General features: G+C 26.4%; 4 protein-coding genes across 21 annotated transcripts; 2 read left to right on the top strand and 2 right to left on the bottom strand.

Moving 5' to 3' along the window:
- The first annotated feature begins 135 nt into the window (after nt 1-135).
- Nucleotides 136-4,393, top strand: LOC124950702 (RNA 3'-terminal phosphate cyclase-like). Of its 3 annotated transcripts, none has more exons than XM_047497842.1 (5): nt 159-1,676; nt 1,762-2,082; nt 2,149-2,345; nt 2,478-2,631; nt 2,700-4,393. In XM_047497842.1, exons 2-4 carry the CDS (start codon nt 1,994-1,996, stop codon nt 2,480-2,482), a joined length of 291 nt encoding a protein of 96 aa, XP_047353798.1. In that variant the 5' UTR covers nt 159-1,676; nt 1,762-1,993; the 3' UTR covers nt 2,483-2,631; nt 2,700-4,393. The 3 variants fall into 3 exon arrangements, 2 of the variants coding, with proteins under 2 accessions (XP_047353797.1, XP_047353798.1); XR_007101417.1 differs by having other exon boundaries at nt 475-1,676; nt 2,163-2,345; XM_047497841.1 differs by having other exon boundaries at nt 136-1,676; nt 2,149-4,393.
- On the bottom strand, nt 2,914-8,234 carry LOC124950699 (GDP-Man:Man(3)GlcNAc(2)-PP-Dol alpha-1,2-mannosyltransferase-like). Of its 5 annotated transcripts, XM_047497818.1 has the most exons (10): nt 7,947-8,234; nt 5,304-7,445; nt 5,080-5,197; nt 4,712-4,942; nt 4,400-4,632; nt 4,114-4,331; nt 3,731-4,015; nt 3,401-3,660; nt 3,164-3,298; nt 2,914-3,077 (listed from the first exon to the last, which is right to left on the bottom strand). In XM_047497818.1, the coding sequence occupies exons 3-10, from the start codon at nt 5,097-5,099 to the stop codon at nt 2,990-2,992; spliced, it is 1,470 nt and encodes a 489-aa protein (XP_047353774.1). In that variant the 5' UTR covers nt 5,100-5,197; nt 5,304-7,445; nt 7,947-8,234; the 3' UTR covers nt 2,914-2,989. The 5 variants fall into 5 exon arrangements, with proteins under 5 accessions (XP_047353774.1, XP_047353775.1, XP_047353771.1 ...); XM_047497819.1 differs by lacking the exon at nt 5,304-7,445; XM_047497815.1 differs by lacking the exon at nt 7,947-8,234 and having other exon boundaries at nt 5,596-7,445.
- A 37-nt stretch (nt 8,235-8,271) lies between these two features.
- LOC124950700 (RNA 3'-terminal phosphate cyclase-like) lies at nt 8,272-16,285 on the top strand. 9 transcript variants are annotated; one of them, XM_047497821.1, is made up of 12 exons: nt 8,272-8,408; nt 8,503-9,197; nt 9,472-9,553; nt 9,670-9,724; nt 9,896-12,615; nt 13,063-13,228; nt 13,306-13,423; nt 13,509-13,830; nt 13,907-14,048; nt 14,108-14,238; nt 14,371-14,524; nt 14,593-16,285. In XM_047497821.1, the coding sequence occupies exons 6-12, from the start codon at nt 13,166-13,168 to the stop codon at nt 14,806-14,808; spliced, it is 1,146 nt and encodes a 381-aa protein (XP_047353777.1). In that variant the 5' UTR covers nt 8,272-8,408; nt 8,503-9,197; nt 9,472-9,553; nt 9,670-9,724; nt 9,896-12,615; nt 13,063-13,165; the 3' UTR covers nt 14,809-16,285. The 9 variants fall into 9 exon arrangements, with proteins under 9 accessions (XP_047353777.1, XP_047353778.1, XP_047353781.1 ...); XM_047497822.1 differs by having other exon boundaries at nt 9,670-10,759; nt 12,272-12,615; XM_047497825.1 differs by having other exon boundaries at nt 8,503-8,858; nt 9,475-9,553; nt 9,670-12,615.
- Nucleotides 14,806-18,880, bottom strand: LOC124950698 (GDP-Man:Man(3)GlcNAc(2)-PP-Dol alpha-1,2-mannosyltransferase-like). 4 transcript variants are annotated; one of them, XM_047497811.1, is made up of 9 exons: nt 17,196-18,880; nt 16,972-17,089; nt 16,604-16,834; nt 16,292-16,524; nt 16,006-16,223; nt 15,623-15,907; nt 15,293-15,552; nt 15,056-15,190; nt 14,806-14,969 (listed from the first exon to the last, which is right to left on the bottom strand). In XM_047497811.1, the coding sequence occupies exons 2-9, from the start codon at nt 16,989-16,991 to the stop codon at nt 14,882-14,884; spliced, it is 1,470 nt and encodes a 489-aa protein (XP_047353767.1). In that variant the 5' UTR covers nt 16,992-17,089; nt 17,196-18,880; the 3' UTR covers nt 14,806-14,881. The 4 variants fall into 4 exon arrangements, with proteins under 4 accessions (XP_047353767.1, XP_047353768.1, XP_047353769.1 ...); XM_047497812.1 differs by having other exon boundaries at nt 17,488-18,880; XM_047497813.1 differs by having other exon boundaries at nt 17,494-18,880.
- Between the last annotated feature and the right edge of the window lie 368 nt (nt 18,881-19,248).

Genomic DNA, 19,248 nt, shown 5'->3' with positions numbered 1-19,248 from the left:
TAATAATAATAATAATAATAATAATAATAATAATAATAATAATAATAATAATAATAATAATAATAAGTATGTTAATTAGAATAATAATTACTAATAATAATAATATATATTATATATGTATTATATAATATAATATAATAAACATAGTTGCATAAATTATTTTACTATAATATTATTACCAATAGGTAACATAGTATATGCTCAGATCCATGACAACTGTATTAAAATACGTAATTATCTTGATATAGTTAATATGTGATATAAAAAGAACATCGAAAATAATATCTTCGATATTAATATGGACTTTTTTAGTTATTATGAAACTGAAACTTCTCTAGAATTTTTCTTCGATCTTAAAATATATAGGATGCATTAAATAATATTTTGTGTTAAATCATATTTTCGCATTATTAAATTGTCATTCATATAGAAAGAAATCTCAATAAATAAAATGTAAAATATATATGATATGTTACACGTTATTATTACCTGAATATTATTAGTGTAATACTCTTTATATCATTAGTTTACATTTTAAACAATCAAACAAATAAAAAGGAAAAGAAGCAAAATAATATAATTCCGAGAAAAGATTTTTAACGCGAAATTTATTAGAAAGATGGCGGTAATGGAATACGCATTGTGGCGACCTCGTTGCGACTGTTACGCCTTCTCTGGCAAAACACATAAAGACAATAAACATGCTACGAAGCCACTAAAGAAGCCAGCAACAAAAGAAGACTGAAAAAATCATCCATCCTTAGATCATATCCAAAGCTGCCAAAGTTAATTAGTGGTTAAACTACTGTGTACCTGATAAAGTTAAATAAATATATTATAATCATTGCTTGATTCATAAAGTTTCTATTTTCAAAGTTTCTATTCACAAATTTTTACTTACATGAATAACCCATAGCATGCAAATTGCAAACATTATTGTTCCTTCATGTTTTTAACTTATAAGGAAAGATCATGCATTTAATACAATTGAATTTAATTAAAAAAATAATTTTTATACAAATTATTTGAATATTACCTAAAACTTTGCCTAAATTTGTGAATATTACATAAATATAATTGTAATCTCTAAATAGAGTAGTTAATGTAAATAACATTTTCAATTTTATCCTACACGTCCTGATATTATATGATTGTGTTTTATTTGATTTTTATATATATGATATAAGCGTTGCCGTAAAATTTGAAAATTACTATTAAAAGAGCAATTTTAGGCAATATTTTAGAGAAGAAAAAATTGGTTCTATAGTAGGCTATAGATAGATAAATTTCCCCTTTAACTGATCATCTACATTCTTTGACAGAAATTCGCTCGACTGAGTTAATATTTAGTGTGTCGAAAATACGTATTCAACCGGCACTTTCAGAATATAGCACTTTAATTATGCTTTATCATTGAATAAATGCATGTTTAGATCTTTTTCTAAAATGTCATTAGTAATGATGATTGATGGAAGTATAGGGTTGAGTTTGTATTTTATTTAATGTTTTGTAAAACATTGTGTATTAAAAGAAGCATATATCATCAATATATTATACAGGGTGGACAAATTTTAAGACTAGCTGTATCATTGAGTGCACTTTATGGAATACCTATTGAGATTAATAATATAAGAGCAGGCCGATCTACACCTGGATTAGGAAAGCAACATTTTATGGTACACATACATATCTATTATAAGAAAGATATTTAAAGTTTTTATATATTTACTTGATAATCTTTCTACTTTATTAATTTAATAGGAATAGAATTAGTGAAAGATATGTGTAGTGCAGAAGTTTCTGGAGCATATTTAGAATCAAGAGATTTAAAGTTTTATCCAAAATCGTTACAAAGACATGCAACTGAATTTGAAACTGATCTGTTGTCAAATGACTCTATACGTTTTTGGCACAAATTGCATTACCATGTGTTCTATTTCTACCACAAAAATCTGATATTCTATTAATTCTTAAAGGAGGCACAAATGTTACTATGGCACCACATATAGAATATCTTACAGAAGTAATTAGGCCCATATTGAATAAATTTGGAGCAGATTTTGATTTTGTTATTTTAAGAAGGTGTTTATTCATTTCTTTTATATAAAATTTTACATGTACGTAGTTTTAAATTAATTATGATTGAAGGGTTTATTATCCAGAAGGAACAGGTACAGTGCATTTATGTATAACACCAATAAGAAACTTGAATTCAGTTAACATAACTGATCTTGGTATACTTTGTGAAATATCAGGCTGGGCTTATGTAACTGGAGATACAAGTATACATGTATCAATATTGAATCTTCCAAAGAACACAGACAAACATATGGATCTGGTATTAAGTGAGTTTTAATATCTAAAAAGAAAACTAGATACTCAAATATTTTTAATATTTTCTTTCATAGTAAAAAAAGAACATCGGATTTTAATTAGAAAATATTGATAAATTATATTTATTTCATTTAAAACAACAGTATAGTTTGCTCAACAACAACAGGCTGTATGTTTGGTGGTACTGGTATGACACTGAAAATGAGACAGATGGTAAAACCAGGTATATTTGCAGCTAATGAAGCTTTAGAACCGTTCCTAAATGGAGCATGCGTAGATTATTATGCTCAAGATCAAGTAAGTTGCTTATTATAATTTTATGATAAATTTATTATTCTTATTGTAACTAATCTTTCTTTCTTTAGATAATAATTTTTATGGCATTGGCGAAAGGAATTTCAAGGGTTAAAATAGAAAACAAGATTACTTCTCATACTAAGACTGCCATGAAAATTGCAGAAAATAATGTTAGGCAACCGTGGACTTCGTTTTCATTTATTAGAAAGTGGAAGAGTAGGAAATTCACCTTCCTATATTTTAGAATGTGAAGGATGCGGATTGATCAATAATTTCACAGAATAACATTAAAAATATATTACGATAGTAATTCGTGTTAAATATTTAAAATAAATGTATAGTTTGTAAATTCATAATATTAATCTTGTTTTTGTCTAAAAAATGGTTCTATAGCTCGTAAAACTTCTAATTCGAATAATTCACTAGAAAATCGACTAACAGATGCTCTGAAAAAAAGACATTAAAATTAAATATAAAATGTAATATAACAATTTACGAAAAAATGGTGTTCTAAATAGATTAACTATAATACCTTGCAGCTAGTCTAATAGTCTTTTTATCTTCAGGATGCATATTTATAATATGTGCTATTATTTTCGCATATTCTTCTGCTTCTTCTGCTAAAAAACCAGTTTGACTACCAGGCTGCGTTTCTATTATATCTGCTCTGAAATATTACATTTTTAGTTAAAAAAAATTATTTCGAATAAATGAATTCTTTTTCTTTTTCATATCATAAATTTTAAAACAAATATAATAATTTCAATACCTTGGTCCACCAGAATCATGAGCTATCATAATTAATCCAATAGCCATGCATTCTACTATACTGATACCAAAATGTTCGTTCCACATAGCATGCAATCCTATTGATGCTTTTTGTAGTTCTGATACAAGTTCAGAATAAGGTATATTCAATTTAAATTCAACATTTTCATCCAAAGCAAAATGTTTAGATAAGTCTTGCATGTCTTTTACACGTACTTCATCTCCTTCATCTCTACAAGATCCAATGAATACCAAGCGTATCTAAAAAGATAATCAAGAGTTTATACTAAGAAATCATTGATTTGATTTTTATAAAAAACATTCTAATTACCTTTTCCCATACTTCCTCTTTAACTATCGATCTTAATTCATACATTGTTCTCAACATGAGAGGATGATTTTTTTCTGGCCTAAATTGTGCAATAGATACTATTCGAATTTGACTGTCTTCTTTGGTATCATCAAAAAGTGGAAGAGATGTTAAATGCTGTACATTTGTTGGTGGATAGATTCTGTGAGTCCGCAAAGGGCATTTCCAAATGGCATTAATATGTTCTTCTGTCCAGGAAGAATTCACCATTACAATCTCTGCTGTCCTACCAGCAAGTCCATATAACTGCATGAATAATTATCATATTATCATTTTAATAATGTAATATTAAATGTTTAATTATAAATGTATATTTATAGATTACTAAAAATAAGAATATTTACCAATGCAAATAATCTATAATAAGCAATTTTCGCAGCTGATAAAAATGGATTTCTTGCGATTATACGACGATTATTATGTGATATTACACGTTTGTAAACATGTCTCAACATATCCGTTGAAATTGTAGGATAATGGGTGTACGATGCAACTTTACAACCTCCTATATATCTAAATAATGGATATGTAAAAGCATAACCCATTGTATCAATATAAATATCTAAAATAGAAATAAAATGGATATTACAAAGTTTAAATAAAAAATTTTTTATTATATTGTAATTTTACCTGGTACTAAATTATTTAATGCCTCAATACCCAACCATATAGATCCTAAACTTTGACCCAAAAGTGTGAAATAAGGATAAATTTGTGCTTCTACCCATTTACGTTTATGAAGATATATAAATTTAATATTCGATTGAATTTTTATATTAAATGATTTTTGTGATTTATTTAAAATCTGTTCAGGATCAGCATCCAAGTCTCCAGTATAAATAACTATGTGTATATTTGGATATCTGTATAAATTAATAAAAAGAAAGAAAATAAATATACATTTACCTATCATATATTATTAAATAGAATTTTTTAATATACTTAGATTGTACAGCTTTAATAACTGCCCAGAGCACTCTTTCACCTCCGCCACCTGCATTACAATATGGGTGGAAAAATGCAACAACAGTTCCTTTTCGTTTCCTATTTGTACGTTCTTTTGCATATATTCTTCTCCAATATATTAATAACATTGGTAATGTAAGTAAAACGAATAAAAGTGTACAGACAATTATTATTAATGTCATGTTCATTATTAATATTATAGGTGTTCTGAAATAAAATAATGTATTGAATATACTTTATTGTCCTCTTAAGTTTAACATTACAAGGTCTGCATGAGACACGTGCTTATTAATGCAAAACACTTATACTGTATAACAAATTATTTATATCAGAGATATGCTTACAATAAAGAATAAATATTCATATTCTTTTGTTTTCAATGATCAGTCCATATAATATAGTATATCAAAAGTTGACGTGTAACATTTCATACGGCATCTTTAATCTCGTTTTAAATCTAACCTATAAATAAATCGTTAATGTAATTCTATCATTGTAACAAAATATATATAATTATTATAGAAGTTATTATAAATTGTTAATTGTAAAATATAAATTCTTTACGTACAATTTTTATTATTTAAAAAAATAATACTTCTGAATATACAAAGTTTCGTGCGAAAACTTTGCATATAAAATCGAGATTAATAATTGTTCATAAATAAAGCTTATTAACTATTATAACATTTAAATAATGTCATAGTTTTAAACAAATTTAGGATACTTTTTATTGTTTACTTATCTTAATCACAGATGAATTAAAAATATTATATAATATTGTTATTTATTAAAGAAAACCAATAAATACTACATAGAAAAAAAAAAAATTTTGTTTCTTTTCATATGTGATTAGAAAAAACCTTTGCCTTGCAGTTTGAAACAAATCTGTAAAATCTTGTCCCCACTGAAGCAACAAAAACGAAGAACTTTTTGTTGATGTTCCATGTATTTCAAAAAAGTCGCCACTTATTATCGAAGGTTATTTCGTCATTCTTAGCAACAAAAGTCGTTTATCTTTCTATTTCCATTCAGACCGGTAAAAATAAAGAAAAATATAAGAAACGCACGGCCAATACATGACAACAGAAACAAATATTCCCCCAGTTTATACGCTTTGTTGTTGACATTAACGTAATTCATACATATAGATATATATAGGTAAAATGTCCGAAATAGTAATATGGGACAATGAATTAATTATTAATTGAACAGTACAAAAAATACGAATATTTGTGGATTCCTTCAAATACACATTATAAATGCAAAATTTTAATTTTAAGAGAAGGCACGTGTAAAAAAATCAGTAGTGTTATCAAAACAGGTATAGTACAAGTCAAACGAAAAATGAAAAAATTAAGTGCACAATTTTACAGGGACCGAAGAAAAAAAGAATTCCATGAAGAAATCAGGAGATGAAGATGTATTTATTTCTAAATGATACGCTTATAATTCCATACTATATCTTAGGAATAAAAACATGATTCGCAAACGGAGTGATAATGTTTTAAGTGAAAAAATGGAGGTAAGTTTTCAATTAAGTATATATATATATATTTTATTAATTATAATTTGGCCTAAATTATTTGATTTTTTTCAAAATACTGGCTGTTATTTATTTTAATTTAAATCTAATTTTCATTAACAATAATTTTATTTCCATGGAATCTGACCTTTGGGTGACACAAAATATTTACTAAATTCTTTTAAAATATTTTTTGCTTTTTGTGAAGAATTATGTGATCTTTTTCTAATTGATGCAAGATTTAATTGATCTCCCATTTCTTGTTTCCATGAACCAGGTATAATGTTCTCTGTATCATTACCTTTCAGATCAAACGTTTCTGTTGATATATATGACAAGAACGTCAGTTCTAGAAAGAAATTGAATTACAGCTAAGAAAGTTGTGCAAGCGAATATAGGTGGCAACGACTTTCTCAACTTCTGTCAAATGTAGAAGTAATGATTTTTATAGTATACTAAATCTAGTAGACAAAGTTCTAAAGATATTTTTTGAAATTTGTTCTTAACAACCAGCAATTAAAAATTCTTTGCAGTGATCCCTTTGTTTGAGCTCTTGAATCCATGAAAAAATTTTGAAATTAAAAATTTCAATTTCTTTATATTTTTGAAATTATTTCAGAATCCTTCAGAATCTAATGAGAGCGATATAAAAGTCAACAATGATAATTCGGAAACCTTACATGCAACAGAAGACATTAACAAAAAATGCAATCAACAAAAGCAAACCATAAAGCCAGAAATATGGACTTTTATCCAAAAAGAACACAGTCCAAATATTTCTACAAAAGAAGAATTAAATTATTCTTCAGATGAAGGATAAACTAAGAAATCTCAAAATCCATCTAATAACAAAGCTTTAGCAAAAGAAAATAACAAACAATTTGACATCAATGAAGACTACTCGACAATAAAAAAAACATCATGATAGATTTACAGTTTTTGGTGAGTATATAGCATATAAATTGAGAGTAGTTCGGACAGATCATTCGTAGAATATGGTAGAACATATTATTTGCAACATTCTGTGAGAAGCATCAATAAGTAATTATGATCAACCATCATTTCTTCAAAATTCATCATCAACTTCATAATCTTCAAGATTGAACAAATTATTACTTATAATTTTACCACCGTTCATTTCAAATCAATGAATATGAAGTTACTTCATGTTCTACAACACTATTATTCCTGTAATCATATTATAATGGTAATACTGTTTATTGTGTAAATGAACATGTTATGCCATAGACTCAAGAAAATAACATTATATAATTAGCTATTGGCTATAAGGTATAATTAATTAATATATTTAATAAACTTTTTACCTTTTATGTAAAAATAAAATAATATTTATTTACAATTACATGTTCTTTCAACATGTCGACAATCATATTGAAGGTTTTAAGAATAATTTTAGAAATTACCTTCTTTGAAATTTTTAAAAGGTATATCAATGAATGGTCAGAAATCTCAATATATTTACATATTATTAACTAATTATTAATTATTTTAAAATATTGCTAATCTACAAATAGGATTGATGCTTTGAAGTAGATACTTTAAGTTCGTAATTAACAAGCGTATAAAAATTTGAAGGTTAACGTCCATTTGTTAAAAAGTTATATTTTAATGCATTCATAAGTTGCATGCCTCTGAATTTTGGATGATTTAAAGTTAATCAAAACCTACATTTTGTTTTCTCCTCTTTTTACCACTGATAATAAATACCGCAGTTGAAAGGAGCAAGTCTCTTTCAGTCATCATTAACAGCTTGAAACAAACTGACTTGAGTATGGACAACTACATGTTAGAACAACAAACGTAACTTTAAAGTCGAAAACATAACACAAATGTTTCTCAGGTTATGTTGTTTCAATGTAGACAAAATGTTTTTCCATAAATTGAGGCCGTTTGAAAATGTTTCAGAACGTACAGCAACAAGAGCCGACAAAAAGTTCTTTCGTTATTATTTTAATAAGGACGCAGCTTTACATTGCACAATTTAAATGACAACTTCATTCCTATTGGTCGAAATCCAATTGTTTTCGAATGTCTTATTTATTAATACGTACTTCGAAAGTGTTGTTGAGGCTTTTGTTGAATACTTTTTAATAAACGAACGAAAAAATTCTAATAATTTTCAATCGCTCGGTAAACATGAATTGATTATCTGTAATTATGAATTCTGTTAAAAATGTAATCGTATAAAATATTAATATTTATTTTTTATATTCGGATTTAATAGAACGGAAAGGTAAGGCATAAAGGAGAAAAAAAATTTTGATTGGTTATCTATCAAGAAACGTATAAAGATTGGGCATCTTTCTTTTTAAAGTATCGTTAAAATCTCATATATACATAGTTATATGTGAAAATTTGATATACATAGAGCAATGCTGATTGAAGAACAAATCGGATTTTCGATACTATCTCAGTGTCGTTCAAATGACTGATCACTTTTTATTTGTGTCACCCGATATACAGAGAACTTCATTGTGGTGTCAGCCGATCCAAATGTACTGCTACTGTCTCACTTGTTAAAATGAACTTTCATCAAAAGATCAGAATGAGACAGTTTTAAACAACATGCAGCGTTTGACGGTAGAATCGATTTTCTCTTTGAATTTCAATAAATTTTATTCTCACGGATTTTAATTTGTTTATCCAAAAATTTTTATTTTCAATAATCAATTCTTTCATTTCGATTTGTATTACTGTTCAGACATAAAAAATCAAATTCAAAGTAAATTCGATGATTCGAGTTTCGGTCTTCGAGGAAACGTCATATTCATTTTTAAAAACATGTTTTACTGCCATTTCTTGAAGTTATGCTTCCATTACTAATACAACAAACGCGAGTGCATCCAATTTTTAAGATTGAATATAAACATTTCTTAAGTGATTTGATGAGAGACTTTGAAAAAGCCCATATGGTGAATGGTGTGTGTTATTATATTTTTTCTGATTTTATATTTAGAAATAAGGATAAGTTTATTGTCGTTTGATGAAACCTTGTCCTTTATTTATCTAAAAGTGATTATGATATGCTTCGTTCACATCTTGAAAATGTATTTTTTTATTCCTCGCACAAAATGCTAATACATAAGTTAAATTAATTTTTAATATAAATTAATTTTCAATATTTTCCGAAGAAAACTACAATGTGTATTTGTATTAAAAATTAATGTCAGTTTTGTTCTGGTGATTTTTGTAGAAGAGAATGGAGGTAATAAATGTAGATGAGTTTGATAAGGCTATAGCTATTCAAAGTACCAAAACTGAGAAACATATCTCAGGTATGTATATAAGAATAAAAGAAGAATTTTTGCCTTTTTCGTTTTCTTTTCTTTTTAATTAAGATTTATAGACCAATTTAATATTTGATTTATATATGAAATAATATTTTTTACAGGACAAGGAGATGAATTATCAATAATTAAGTCAGAACTTCAGCCATTAAATAAGCGGTAAGCAGTTTTGTTTTCTATTCCAGTATTAGTTAGTTTGTATAAGAACCAAAAGTATCTTATCTTGTAGATACTAATTAATTCCACGTGTTCATCGTTATCATTGCATAATTTATAGCTGTATTTTTTATGAAACATATTTAAATAATTTTAACCTTTATAACAATATAGACAGTCATGTTAACTATCAGTTGGAAACAAAGCGTGCATTGGAAAGTATAGACTGTGTTTCTGTCTCTTATAAAAAAAATGTTATATACGTTTACTCCAAAAGTATCATATAAATTTAATTAATATTTTGTTTTCTCGAACAATTACAAGCGATTCATTCAACATCTTCTTTACTCCGAGTTGGTTTTCTTTGTATTAATAACAATGCATTGTGAAATTAATTGACGATTAAAACGTACAACGCGTTTATCGATCCCGATTAAAAATATTTTGTACTACGACGACGACGACGACGACGACGACGATGATGATGATGATGATGATTTCTTTGTAACGAACAAAGAAGCTAGTAACGGAAAACGTGTATCGGTCATATTCGTCATAACTATTGTGCTTCTAATGAATATGTTTTCAATCATATAATGCCATCCACTTTCAACGTTCGAGCTTCTTAGTATCCATGATTCGTTAATTACAATATTCACTATTTGTGCGAACGTGTTAGCAAGTGTTCCGACGTTTAGTAGAATTTCAGAATACGGTAGTTCCCCAACGTTGTATTATCAAGATTAAAGTATCACTTTCGCAATAGATTCAACGATAAATACCGTTTGTTGTTTAACGTTTACGTTAAGAGATACACGTTCATGAAACGTTAAAAAAGAAAAAAGAAATATAGAAAAAGCAATACAAGCAATAAAGTCTAAGAGAAAAGAATAATAAAATACTAAGGTGAATCGTTCGAAAATTCGCGCGTTATTTCGTTTATTTGAATTTGTGAATAAGAAAAGAAACTTTGAATATGCTTGAATTTAAAAAAAAATTATGGCAATATAGTCGACTAAAAAACATTCAATTATATGGGTGAGTAAAATCGATCACAATACACTCTTTATTTATTATTAAATGCCTATTTTCAAATATTACACAAATTATATATATATATATATATATAAATATCCATTGACATTCTTTTTATGCAAGAATGATATTCTTAACAGATGTTACTTGATCATTTTAATTAAATAACAGAATTGAGCTCACTGAATCGGCCAGTAGTTACATCTTTAATAGGCTAAAAAATATATGCGTTCAAATATTTGTTAAATGTTATTTTAGCAAAAACTATTGTCAGCATTTAATGGTTCGCATTACCTTGAACTGATATAAATGTTACTAATAATATTTTAAATACTCGCTTGTTATCGTCGTTTTTGCCGTTTTCATTTCGAACTTAATAGAAAAAAATAAACAGTTTATGCTTAACTAAAAATATAATTATAATAATCAAAATGTCTTGATTTGAGAATATAGAAATGTCATTTTGTTTTTCTTTACAAAGAGATTTCATATAATATTTAATACTATGAAAAATAATATATTGAAGTTTTTAATAGAAGAGGAAAAAAAGAAAACCTAACTACTGTTTAATTTAAAGCGACTTCGTAATAATCAAAATATCTAGACTAAAAGTATTAAAATATCATTTTCTTTTTTTTACAAAGATATTTCGTAATGTTTAATACTTCGAAAAACGATGTACCGAAGATTCTTATAGAAAAAAATAACAAAAAAAAAGAAATAATAATAATTGCTTTCGCTTAACTCAACACATGATCATAATAAACAAAAAATTTAGAGTAGAATTATAAAAATGTAATTTTCTTTTTTACAACGAAACTTCATAATATTTTTAATGTTACGAAAAATAATGTCAATGGTAATATCAAATGCAACACTCCCTTTTTACTTATGATCTATAAAGTTTACTAGTCAGCTTATTGCATTTACTTCCTAATAAAACATAATAATAATAATAATATAATAATAATAATAATAATATAATATAATAATAATAATATATATTATATATGTATTATATAATGTAATATAATAAACATAGTTGCATAAATTATTTTACTATAATATTATTACCTATCAGGTAATATAGTATATGCTCAGATCCATGACAACTGCATTAAAATACGTGATTATCTTGATATAGTTAATATGTGATATAAAAAGGACATCGAAAATAATATCTTCGATATTAATATGGACTTTTTTAGTTAATATGAAACTGAAACTTTTCTAGAATTTTTCTTCGATCTTAAAATATATGGGATGCATTAAATAATATTTTGTGTTAAATCATATTTTCGCATTATTAAATTGTCATTCAAATAGTAAGAAATCTCAATAAATAAAATGTAAAATATATATGATATGTTACATGTTATTATTACCTGAATATTATTAGTGTAATACTCTTTATATCATTAGTTTACATTTTAAACAAGCAAACAAATAAAAAGGAAAAGAAGCAAAATAATATAATTCCGAGAAAAGATTTTTAACGCGAAATTTATTAGAAAGATGGCGGTTATGGAATACGCATTGTGGCGACCTCGTTGCGACTGTTACGCCTTCTCTGGCAAGACATAAAGACAATAAACACCCTACGAATCCACAAAAGAAGCCGGCAACAAAAGAAGACTGAAAAAATCATCCATCCTTAGATCATATCCAAAGCTGCCAAAGTTAATTACTGGTTAATCTACTGTGTACCTGATAAAGTTAAATAAATATATTATAATCATTGCTTGATTCATAAAGTTTCTATTTACAAAGTTTCTATTTACAAAGTTTTTACTTACATGAATAACCCATAGTATGCAAATTGCGAACATTATTGTTTCTTCATGTTTTTAACTTACAAGGTAAAGATTATGCATTTAATAGAATTGAATTTAATTAAAAAAATAATTTTAGTACAAATTTTTTTAATATTATCTAAAACTTTGACTAAATTTGTGAATATTACATAAATTAATATGTATGTGTGCACGCAGAAAGATATAAATTTTCATCTCTAAGATATATTATTTTAAAGAAAGAATATGTTAATTTAAATAAATATAATTGGAATCTCTAAATAGAGTAGTTAATGTAAATAACATTTTCAATTTTATCCTACATGTCCTGATATTATGTAAATGTGTTTTATTTGATTTTTATATATATGATATAAGCATTGCCGTAAAATTTGAAATTTTCTATTAAAACAGCATTTTTAGACAATATTTTAGAGAAGAAAAAATTGGTTCTATAGCAGGCTATAGATAGATAAATTTCCCCTTTTACTGATCATCTACATTCTTTGACAGAAATTCGCTCGACTGAGTTAATATTTAGTGTGTCGAAAATACGCATTCAACCGGAACTTTCAGAATATGGCACTTTAATTATCCTTTATCCTTGAATAAATGCATGTTTAGATCTTTTTCTAAAATGCCATCAATAATCAAGATTGATGGAAGTATAGGGGAAGGCGTAAGTTCTTATTTTATTTAATGTTTTGTAAAACATTGTGTATTAAAAGAAGCATATATCATCAATATATTATACAGGGTGGACAAGTTTTAAGATTAGCTGTATCTTTGAGTGCACTTTATGGAATACCTATTGAGATTAATAATATAAGAGCAGGCCGATCTACACCTGGATTAGCAAGGCAACATTTAAAAGGTATACATACATATCTATTATAAGAAAGATATTTAAAGTTTTTATATATTTACTTGATAATCTTTCTACTTTATTAATTTAATAGGAATAGAATTAGTGAAAGATATGTGTAGTGCAGAAGTTTCTGGAGCATATTTAGGATCAACACATTTAAAGTTCTATCCAAAATCATTACATAGATATGCAACTGAATTTGAAGCTGCTCTGCCAACAAATGGCTCTATATGTTTGTTGGCACAAATTGCATTACCATGTGTTCTATTTCTACCACAAAAATCTGATATTCTATTAATTCTTAAAGGAGGCACAAATGTTACTATGGCACCACATATAGAATATCTTACAGAAGTAATTAGGCCCATATTGAATAAATTTGGAGCAGATTTTGATTTTGTTATTTTAAAAAGGTGTTTATTAGTTTTTATTCATTTCTTCTATATAAAATTTTACATGTACGTAGTTTTAAATTAATTATGATTGAAGGGGTTATTATCCAGACGGAGTAGGTACAGTGCATTTACGTATAACACCAATAAGAAACTTGAATGCAGTTAACATAATTGATCTTGGTATACTTCGTAAAATATCAGGCTGGGCTTATGTAACTGGATATATAAGTATAAAAGTATGTTAAAATCAATTATAAATATATTAATTATAATTAATATCAGTTTCATGTTATAGGAAGCAGAAAAAATAGCTATTGATGCTAAAACTTCCTTAAATTTTAAATTAACAAAAAATAATGTTGAAGTTCCTCCAATCAATATTGAATCTTCCAAAGAACACAGACAAACATATGGATCTGGTATTAAGTGAGTTTTAATATCTAAAAAAAAAACTAGATATTCAAATATTTTTAATATTTTCTTTCATAGTAAAAAAAGAACATCGGATTTTAATTAGAAAATATTGATAAATTATATTTATTTCATTTAAAACAACAGTATAGTTTGCTCAACAACAACAGGCTGTATGTTTGGTGGTACTGGTATGACACTGAAAATGAGACAGATGGTAAAACCAGGTATATTTGCAGCTAATGAAGCTTTAGAACCGTTCCTAAATGGAGCATGCGTAGATTATTATGCTCAAGATCAAGTAAGTTACTTATTATAATTTTATGACAAATTTATTATTCTTATTGTAACTAATCTTTCTTTCTTTAGATAATAATTTTTATGGCATTGGCGAAAGGAATTTCAAGAGTTAAAATAGGAAACAAGATTACTTCTCATACTAAGACTGCCATGAAAATTGCAGAAATAATGTTAGGCAACCGTGGACTTCGTTTTCATTTATTAGAAAGTGGAAGAGTAGGAAATTCACCTTCCTATATTTTAGAATGTGAAGGATGCGGATTGATCAATAATTTCACAGAATAACATTAAAAATATATTACGATAGTAATTCGTGTTAAATATTTAAAATAAATGTATAGTTTGTAAATTCATAATATTAATCTTGTTTTTGTCTAAAAAATGGTTCTATAGCTCGTAAAACTTCTAATTCGAATAATTCACTAGAAAATCGACTAACAGATGCTCTGAAAAAAAGACATTAAAATTAAATATAAAATGTAATATAACAATTTACGAAAAAATGGTGTTCTAAATAGATTAACTATAATACCTTGCAGCTAGTCTAATAGTCTTTTTATCTTCAGGATGCATATTTATAATATGTGCTATTATTTTCGCATATTCTTCTGCTTCTTCTGCTAAAAAACCAGTTTGACTACCAGGCTGCGTTTCTATTATATCTGCTCTGAAATATTACATTTTTAGTTAAAAAAAATTATTTCGAATAAATGAATTCTTTTTCTTTTTCATATCATAAATTTTAAAACAAATATAATAATTTCAATACCTTGGTCCACCAGAATCATGAGCTATCATAATTAATCCAATAGCCATGCATTCTACTATACTGATACCAAAATGTTCGTTCCACATAGCATGCAATCCTATTGATGCTTTTTGTAGTTCTGATACAAGTTCAGAATAAGGTATATTCAATTTAAATTCAACATTTTCATCCAAAGCAAAATGTTTAGATAAGTCTTGCATGTCTTTTACACGTACTTCATCTCCTTCATCTCTACAAGATCCAATGAATACCAAGCGTATCTAAAAAGATAATCAAGAGTTTATACTAAGAAATCATTGATTTGATTTTTATAAAAAACATTCTAATTACCTTTTCCCATACTTCCTCTTTAACTATCGATCTTAATTCATACATTGTTCTCAACATGAGAGGATGATTTTTTTCTGGCCTAAATTGTGCAATAGATACTATTCGAATTTGACTGTCTTCTTTGGTATCATCAAAAAGTGGAAGAGATGTTAAATGCTGTACATTTGTTGGTGGATAGATTCTGTGAGTCCGCAAAGGGCATTTCCAAATGGCATTAATATGTTCTTCTGTCCAGGAAGAATTCACCATTACAATCTCTGCTGTCCTACCAGCAAGTCCATATAACTGCATGAATAATTATCATATTATCATTTTAATAATGTAATATTAAATGTTTAATTATAAATGTATATTTATAGATTACTAAAAATAAGAATATTTACCAATGCAAATAATCTATAATAAGCAATTTTCGCAGCTGATAAAAATGGATTTCTTGCGATTATACGACGATTATTATGTGATATTACACGTTTGTAAACATGTCTCAACATATCCGTTGAAATTGTAGGATAATGGGTGTACGATGCAACTTTACAACCTCCTATATATCTAAATAATGGATATGTAAAAGCATAACCCATTGTATCAATATAAATATCTAAAATAGAAATAAAATGGATATTACAAAGTTTAAATAAAAAATTTTTTATTATATTGTAATTTTACCTGGTACTAAATTATTTAATGCCTCAATACCCAACCATATAGATCCTAAACTTTGACCCAAAAGTGTGAAATAAGGATAAATTTGTGCTTCTACCCATTTACGTTTATGAAGATATATAAATTTAATATTCGATTGAATTTTTATATTAAATGATTTTTGTGATTTATTTAAAATCTGTTCAGGATCAGCATCCAAGTCTCCAGTATAAATAACTATGTGTATATTTGGATATCTGTATAAATTAATAAAAAGAAAGAAAATAAATATACATTTACCTATCATATATTATTAAATAGAATTTTTTAATATACTTAGATTGTACAGCTTTAATAACTGCCCAGAGCACTCTTTCACCTCCGCCACCTGCATTACAATATGGGTGGAAAAATGCAACAACAGTTCCTTTTCGTTTCCTATTTGTACGTTCTTTTGCATATATTCTTCTCCAATATATTAATAACATTGGTAATGTAAGTAAAACGAATAAAAGTGTACAGACAATTATTATTAATGTCATGTTCATTATTAATATTATAGGTGTTCTGAAATAAAATAATGTATTGAATATACTTTATTGTCCTCTTAAGTTTAACATTACAAGGTCTGCATGAGACACGTGCTTATTAATGCAAAACACTTATACTGTATAACAAATTATTTATATCAGAGATATGCTTACAATAAAGAATAAATATTCATATTCTTTTGTTTTCAATGATCAGTCCATATAATATAGTATATCAAAAGTTGACGTGTAACATTTCATACGGCATCTTTAATCTCGTTTTAAATCTAACCTATAAATAAATCGTTAATGTAATTCTATCATTGTAACAAAATATATATAATTATTATAGAAGTTATTATAAATTGTTAATTGTAAAATATAAATTCTTTACGTACAATTTTTATTATTTAAAAAAATAATACTTCTGAATATACAAAGTTTCGTGCGAAAACTTTGCATATAAAATCGAGATTAATAATTGTTCATAAATAAAGCTTATTAACTATTATAACATTTAAATAATGTCATAGTTTTAAACAAATTTAGGATACTTTTTATTGTTTACTTATCTTAATCACAGATGAATTAAAAATATTATATAATATTGTTATTTATTAAAGAAAACCAATAAATACTACATAGAAAAAAAAAAAATTTTGTTTCTTTTCATATGTGATTAGAAAAAACCTTTGCCTTGCAGTTTGAAACAAATCTGTAAAATCTTGTCCCCACTGAAGCAACAAAAACGAAGAACTTTTTGTTGATGTTCCATGTATTTCAAAAAAGTCGCCACTTATTATCGAAGGTTATTTCGTCATTCTTAGCAACAAAAGTCGTTTATCTTTCTATTTCCATTCAGACCGGTAAAAATAAAGAAAAATATAAGAAACGCACGGCCAATACATGACAACAGAAACAAATATTCCCCCAGTTTATACGCTTTGTTGTTGACATTAACGTAATTCATACATATAGATATATATAGGTAAAATGTCCGAAATAGTAATATGGGACAATGAATTAATTATTAATTGAACAGTACAAAAAATACGAATATTTGTGGATTCCTTCAAATACACATTATAAATGCAAAATTTTAATTTTAAGAGAAGGCACGTGTAAAAAAATCAGTAGTGTTATCAAAACAGGTATAGTACAAGTCAAACGAAAAATGAAAAAATTAAGTGCACAATTTTACAGGGACCGAAGAAAAAAAGAATTCCATGAAGAAATCAGGAGATGAAGATGTATTTATTTCTAAATGATACGCTTATAATTCCATACTATATCTTAGGAATAAAAACATGATTCGCAAACGGAGTGATAATGTTTTAAGTGAAAAAATGGAGGTAAGTTTTCAATTAAGTATATATATATATATTTTATTAATTATAATTTGGCCTAAATTATTTGATTTTTTTCAAAATACTGGCTGTTATTTATTTTAATTTAAATCTAATTTTCATTAACAATAATTTTATTTCCATGGAATCTGACCTTTGGGTGACACAAAATATTTACTAAATTCTTTTAAAATATTTTTTGCTTTTTGTGAAGAATTATGTGATCTTTTTCTAATTGATGCAAGATTTAATTGATCTCCCATTTCTTGTTTCCATGAACCAGGTATAATGTTCTCTGTATCATTACCTTTCAGATCAAACGTTTCTGTTGATATATATGACAAGAACGTCAGTTCTAGAAAGAAATTGAATTACAGCTAAGAAAGTTGTGCAAGCGAATATAGGTGGCAACGACTTTCTCAACTTCTGTCAAATGTAGAAGTAATGATTTTTATAGTATACTAAATCTAGTAGACAAAGTTCTAAAGATATTTTTTGAAATTTGTTCTTAACAACCAGCAATTAAAAATTCTTTGCAGTGATCCCTTTGTTTGAGCTCTTGAATCCATGAAAAAATTTTGAAATTAAAAATTTCAATTTCTTTATATTTTTGAAATTATTTCAGAATCCTTCAGAATCTAATGAGAGCGATATAAAAGTCAACAATGATAATTCGGAAACCTTACATGCAACAGAAGACATTAACAAAAAATGCAATCAACAAAAGCAAACCATAAAGCCAGAAACTATGGACTTTTATCCAAAAAGAACACAGTCCAAATATTTCTACAAAAGAAGAATTAAATTATTCTTCAGATGAAGGATAAACTAAGAAATCTCAAAATCCATCTAATAACAAAGCTTTAGCAAAAGAAAATAACAAACAATTTGACATCAATGAAGACTACTCGACAATAAAAAAAACATCATGATAGATTTACAGTTTTTGGTGAGTATATAGCATATAAATTGAGAGTAGTTCGGACAGATCATTCGTAGAATATGGTAGAACATATTATTTGCAACATTCTGTGAGAAGCATCAATAAGTAATTATGATCAACCATCATTTCTTCAAAATTCATCATCAACTTCATAATCTTCAA

Source organism: Vespa velutina, chromosome 7 (assembly GCF_912470025.1).
Source record: "Vespa velutina chromosome 7, iVesVel2.1, whole genome shotgun sequence".
In the NCBI taxonomy this organism is placed as follows: domain Eukaryota; kingdom Metazoa; phylum Arthropoda; class Insecta; order Hymenoptera; family Vespidae; genus Vespa; species Vespa velutina.
This window is presented reverse-complemented; position numbering and strand designations above follow the sequence as displayed.

Coding starts and splice junctions, on each gene's coding strand:
- LOC124950702 (XM_047497841.1), top strand. CDS start 1,994: ATGGCACCACATATAGAATATCTTACAGAAGTAATTAGGCCCATATTG. Junction 2,083..2,148: donor GATTTTGTTATTTTAAGAAG/GTGTTTATTCAT, acceptor TTATGATTGAAG/GGTTTATTATCCAGAAGGAA.
- LOC124950700 (XM_047497825.1), top strand. CDS start 13,166: ATGTTTAGATCTTTTTCTAAAATGCCATCAATAATCAAGATTGATGGA. Junction 13,424..13,508: donor AGCAAGGCAACATTTAAAAG/GTATACATACAT, acceptor TTAATTTAATAG/GAATAGAATTAGTGAAAGAT. Junction 14,525..14,592: donor ATTATTATGCTCAAGATCAA/GTAAGTTACTTA, acceptor TTCTTTCTTTAG/ATAATAATTTTTATGGCATT.
- LOC124950699 (XM_047497818.1), bottom strand. CDS start 5,099: ATGAATATTTATTCTTTATT. Junction 4,332..4,399: donor ATTAAATAATTTAGTACCAG/GTAAAATTACAA, acceptor TTTCTATTTTAG/ATATTTATATTGATACAATG. Junction 3,078..3,163: donor ACTATTAGACTAGCTGCAAG/GTATTATAGTTA, acceptor TCTTTTTTTCAG/AGCATCTGTTAGTCGATTTT.
- LOC124950698 (XM_047497811.1), bottom strand. CDS start 16,991: ATGAATATTTATTCTTTATT. Junction 16,835..16,971: donor ATGAATATTTATTCTTTATT/GTAAGCATATCT, acceptor ATTTTATTTCAG/AACACCTATAATATTAATAA. Junction 15,908..16,005: donor ATTATAGATTATTTGCATTG/GTAAATATTCTT, acceptor TTATTCATGCAG/TTATATGGACTTGCTGGTAG.